This window comes from Notothenia coriiceps, unplaced genomic scaffold (assembly GCF_000735185.1).
Source record: "Notothenia coriiceps isolate Sejong01 unplaced genomic scaffold, NC01 NC01_scaffold00031930, whole genome shotgun sequence".
Taxonomy (NCBI): domain Eukaryota; kingdom Metazoa; phylum Chordata; class Actinopteri; order Perciformes; family Nototheniidae; genus Notothenia; species Notothenia coriiceps.
Window position 1 is genome coordinate 1 of NW_011364631.1, and position 4,515 is coordinate 4,515.

The 4,515-nt window shown below is 42.0% G+C and overlaps 1 protein-coding gene across 1 annotated transcript in view; it reads left to right on the plus strand.

Moving 5' to 3' along the window:
- Window positions 1-129: 129 nt before the first annotated feature.
- Window positions 130-4,515, plus strand: part of dkk3b (dickkopf WNT signaling pathway inhibitor 3b) — a gene marked incomplete at its 3' end in the record, with an annotated part of 7,714 nt that continues 3,328 nt past the window's right edge. The window contains exons 1-3 of the mRNA XM_010788632.1: window positions 130-454; window positions 1,893-2,018; window positions 2,222-2,302. Of these exons, the coding sequence (XP_010786934.1) occupies window positions 275-454; window positions 1,893-2,018; window positions 2,222-2,302 (387 nt within the window). The remainder of the gene's footprint in view (window positions 455-1,892; window positions 2,019-2,221; window positions 2,303-4,515) is intronic.

Sequence of the window (4,515 nt, forward strand, 5' to 3'; positions counted from 1 at the left end):
AGGCTCAGTGGTTACAACAATTGTGCTTGGTTGGCGTGGCCTGGGTCTGGTGGTGGGGCCCAATGTGATATCTTTTCATGGGGCCCAAAATCCCTGGCGGCACCCCTGGGTATATGTACTGTAATTTGAAACTTTTCCATGCCATTAAACCGGATTCTTCCAAGTTTATAAGCCCAACATCACGCCTCAGAGTTTCCAAATAAAACGTCCGCAGCTGTGTGCCCTCAGTGCGTCACTGCTCTTTGCTCAGTGGACCGGCACACAGACAGGAGAGATGTCCGGGATCAGGCTGCTGCTTCTGGTCTCTCTGTCCCTGAGCCTGTGGGTCCGGAGCGGGGCTGAGATCCTGCCGGGAGCCCTGCAGCATGGCCCGGCCAGCCTGAACGACATGTTCCGGGAGGTGGAGGAGCTGATGGAGGACACGCAGCACATCCTGGAGGAGGCTGTGGATCAGGTCTGCGGCATGTTTTATACATTCATACAAAGGCAGAGTTCTTATAACTTGCTATTTTTTTATACAGTACATATTTATAATGAATAGCAGTGGAGATGATCTGTGTCGGGGACATCTCGTGGTGCTCCTCGATTAGACCAGCAGACACTACACATAGTTTCCATGCATGCTCTATGTCTGACCCACACCGTGTCTGAATGGCCTATAATAGCCCTCATGTTATTCATAATGTATTTTGTCCGGTCAAAATAAAGTTAATAGACAACAAATACTCACTTTGTTTTTGTTCAGCTGACACTTAGATACAGTGAGGTTTGTCTTCGTCCCAGGATTTAGATTTCAACAATCTAAGAAGTGTGTTGCTATTAAAGTATTGTCTGACAAAGGGGAAAGAAGCACTCTTTAAGTAAAACTAGAAATGCTGGATAGAAAGAGACTCTGAAAGTTTTAGGAACAAAGATTCTCTCTTTTTTGTCCTGATCCATTTCTATAAAAACATGTCTGAAAATGAGCTGATCAGATTTTGGCCACTTTATGATGTCATGACGATGTTTTGTCTTGTGTAACCATTAGCCAATCCTCCTCCTAGAGCACCATTGTGTTCTTTCAANCCCCCCCCCCCCACCTTATCACCTGAATCTCCTCCTAGAGCACCATTGAGTTCTTTGTAACCAGATCTCTCTCAGAGGGGCGTGGGGAGGGGCTCCTTATTTTCATCTATAGTAACAGACAGAGAATCAGCACTATGGAAACAGGGCTGAAACAGAGGGGATTATGGGTAATGCTGCAATGATCTGTTTAGGTGTTTCAGCCAATCAGAGACAGGTTCTGTATACATCTGAGACCTGTGATATATTGATGAAAAACAGTATGATAGGGGACCTTTTTTTATGCATACTAAAATATGCATCAAAATCTGCTCCCATTTTAAAATCATATAAAATTACTGGATTATTATTATGCATGCATTAATTTGTTCATCACAACTGTTAACGGTACAGCTCATTTGTATTTACAAACTGCTACTGCATAGTTTATGTATTAGTTTATCTATATATTGTATTAGCCTATAATCTGAATATGTAAAGTAACTTATTTTGTCAGATAAATGTAGTGGAGCAAAAAGTACAATGTCGGCTTCCAAAATTGTACTTTTTGGAAGTCAAAATTGTAGTAGAAGTATAAAGTAGCATAACATTGCATTACTAAAGGAAAGTACAAGTAGCCCCAAATCGCACTTAAGTACAGTACTTGAGTAAATGTACTTCACTACATTACACCATAGTGTCTGATACATACAGTATGTCTGAATACTACAAACTCTCAATAGTTACAGCCAGCTGCAGGATTCTTATTCTCCTCTCCCTATTGAAATCTGATCCTCATGGAGTACTCTGGGTTTATTTTTTAAGAGATTTTTGAACATTCCACCCGACAGATAACTACTGAGAGTGCTAAATCATCTTCAACCTTCCTGGATCTGCATACTAACCCCCACGATGAGACGAGGAAGATGACAAAGGATGAAGACCGACTGCTTCAGGTCCTGGATGGAGCTGACAACGTATGCTCCCCGCTGAAACATGATAACATGTGTTATTATCAGATTATGTTTTCATACATGGAAAAGCAAACCTTGTTCACAGAGTCACATCCACATTTATGGGTTTAGGAATGTGCTGAAACATAAATATTTTCCCCTTTTCTTTGCATGAATAAAACACAAAGATATAACTTCTATTGTGTTTGTCACATTTTGCTGTATAGAGGACTAATAATGAAACAGGAGACATTCATCTTTTACAAATCCACATGGAGATGTCTGGCCCTTGGAACTCGGGGTATCACGTGAGTCTGAGTGGTCTGTGTGAGGAATTAGACAACTGTTGGCCTGATGCATTCTGGGTTAATTCCTTGTAAAGCTGATATAATGTATAACTATAGAATACTTAGAACAGCTGTGAGTTGTTTTATTGAGCTCAAAGTGTTGGGTCTGCTTCCCCAGTGTGTTTAGAATAGGAAGAAACAAACATCCAGCCGCGCCAGTTTCAGATAAAATCAGTTTCTTTTAGCAGCAATAGTAAATGCAGACACATTTGAGTCTTTATTGTATTTTAACAGCATTCATTCTAGGTGAACATTAACTTCAAGGACTTATGTAAATGTATTCCCTTCAGTTTGGTAAGTATGCATAATGTGTGTAAGAAGAGAAGGACTGTGGCTGTTCTGTCTCAACTTGTTTTATGTAGAATGAGCTCATGCAGCATATACTTTCAGTGGCCAGCCTGGGCTGAAGTCATTATTACTGCGTTCAGCCTGTGTTGCCATTTTCCTTTACAACGGTATTTTTGATCTGTTGCTTTCCTGGCAGCGGTACAGAAAGTGGTTATGTTAATAGACCCTGCTGCAGGAAAAAAAGTCAGGGAAGCCAGACAGCCTGCGAGCCAGGAAGGAGAAGGTCTGCACTTCTGAATGACTAACTGTGAAGACATTCCATCCTCAACATGGAGTCTCACTTATATTAGTCAAGGGAGAGTCACAGTAGCGTTGGCTGATTCAGAACTTTACAGAAAACACCCAGTTGTCTGTATATTTAGGATGAAGAGAGCTGAACTGTGGATGTTTTGAGATGGCTGTGTGAAGTTGTTATCAGCATGACTACTGTATCAATGTTCCTACTTTGTAATGTCACCTTAAGCTGTGACAGCTTTAAACAGACGTCCATACAAGTTTTAAAAGTGCCTGAAAATGGAAATTTATGGCAAGGTGTTTAGTTTTGTGAATTCACTTCCAGTTAGATATGACTTGTCTCATAATCCTGACACAGCATTGAATCATTACAAGCCTTGTTATCTCTTGATTTTACGCAAATGTTATTTTTTAACTTCTCTTTGTCTGATTTATGAAATTGTTGATGAAGTGATCTGCCCTATTTAAGCAAACCATGATGACACTTTCAAAGGCACAATTGCATCCAAAAAACAAATAAATCATAATTACAACTTTATATTCTTTATAAGTGATTTTACAGCCCACTGGGGGCTTAGCTTGGTCGGCTGTAATGTAACTAGAGAGTCGTAAACAGGGTTTATTGTACACAATGTTACTGTGCTTCTTCTTTTCTGCAAAGTCATTCGTTGAAAATATTTGTATTGAAAGCCTATAGGCGCATTCACACCGCAGTACTTTTCCTACAAAGGTTCATGAGAACTTAGTTCATGAGAACTCTTTAGTTCATGAGAACTCTTTAGTTCTCATGAACTAAGTACAGATCGCGTTCACACCGGAATAAGTCCCTGGGGGAGGATTAGGCAAATGAAGCCGCTGACATCACTTCTTCTTCTGCTTTGGGTTTACTGGCAGGCCGAAAACAACTTCACAGCGTATACTGCCACCCGAAGTCCCCGGCCGGAAGTCCCCGGAGTTAGGGACTGGCTTCAGTAGAAGCTGCTGGGACTCCCAGCAGCTTCTACTGAAGCCTTCAAAGTAAATCGCCAGAACGCCGACACCTCCTCATCTCCACCGCTCCCATGTTTTCTTTTGTGTTGCCATAGGTTAGTCTCTCTGCGTTTGTGCGCTGGGCTAATGCTAGTAATGCTAATGCGAAGATAACAAAATGGCGGCTTCACAAAACCTTTTGGGAGTTTTACGGGGCGTGGTTTGCAATCCGCCCAGCCAATCAGACATAGGAACCTTTTTCTCCCACGAAAGTCCCTGCTCTCTAGCAGGGACGGAAAAGGGGGTAAAAAGGGTCTCATGAACTCACTTAAGTTCCGGCTCTTTTTGGTGTCCTTTTCCGTCCCTGCTAGAGAGCAGGGACTTTCGTGGGAGAAAAAGGTTNCCTAATACTGCGTCGTAGTTCCGAAATGTCTCGTTCACACCAAAAAGAGCCGGAACTTAAGTGAGTTCATGAGAACCTTTTTACCCCCTTTTCCGTCCCTGCTAGAGAGCAGGGACTTTCGTGGGAGAAAAAGGTTCCTATGTCTGATTGGCTGGGCGGATTGCAAACCACGCCCCGTAAAACTCCCAAAAGGTTTTGTGAAGCCGCCATTTTGTTATCT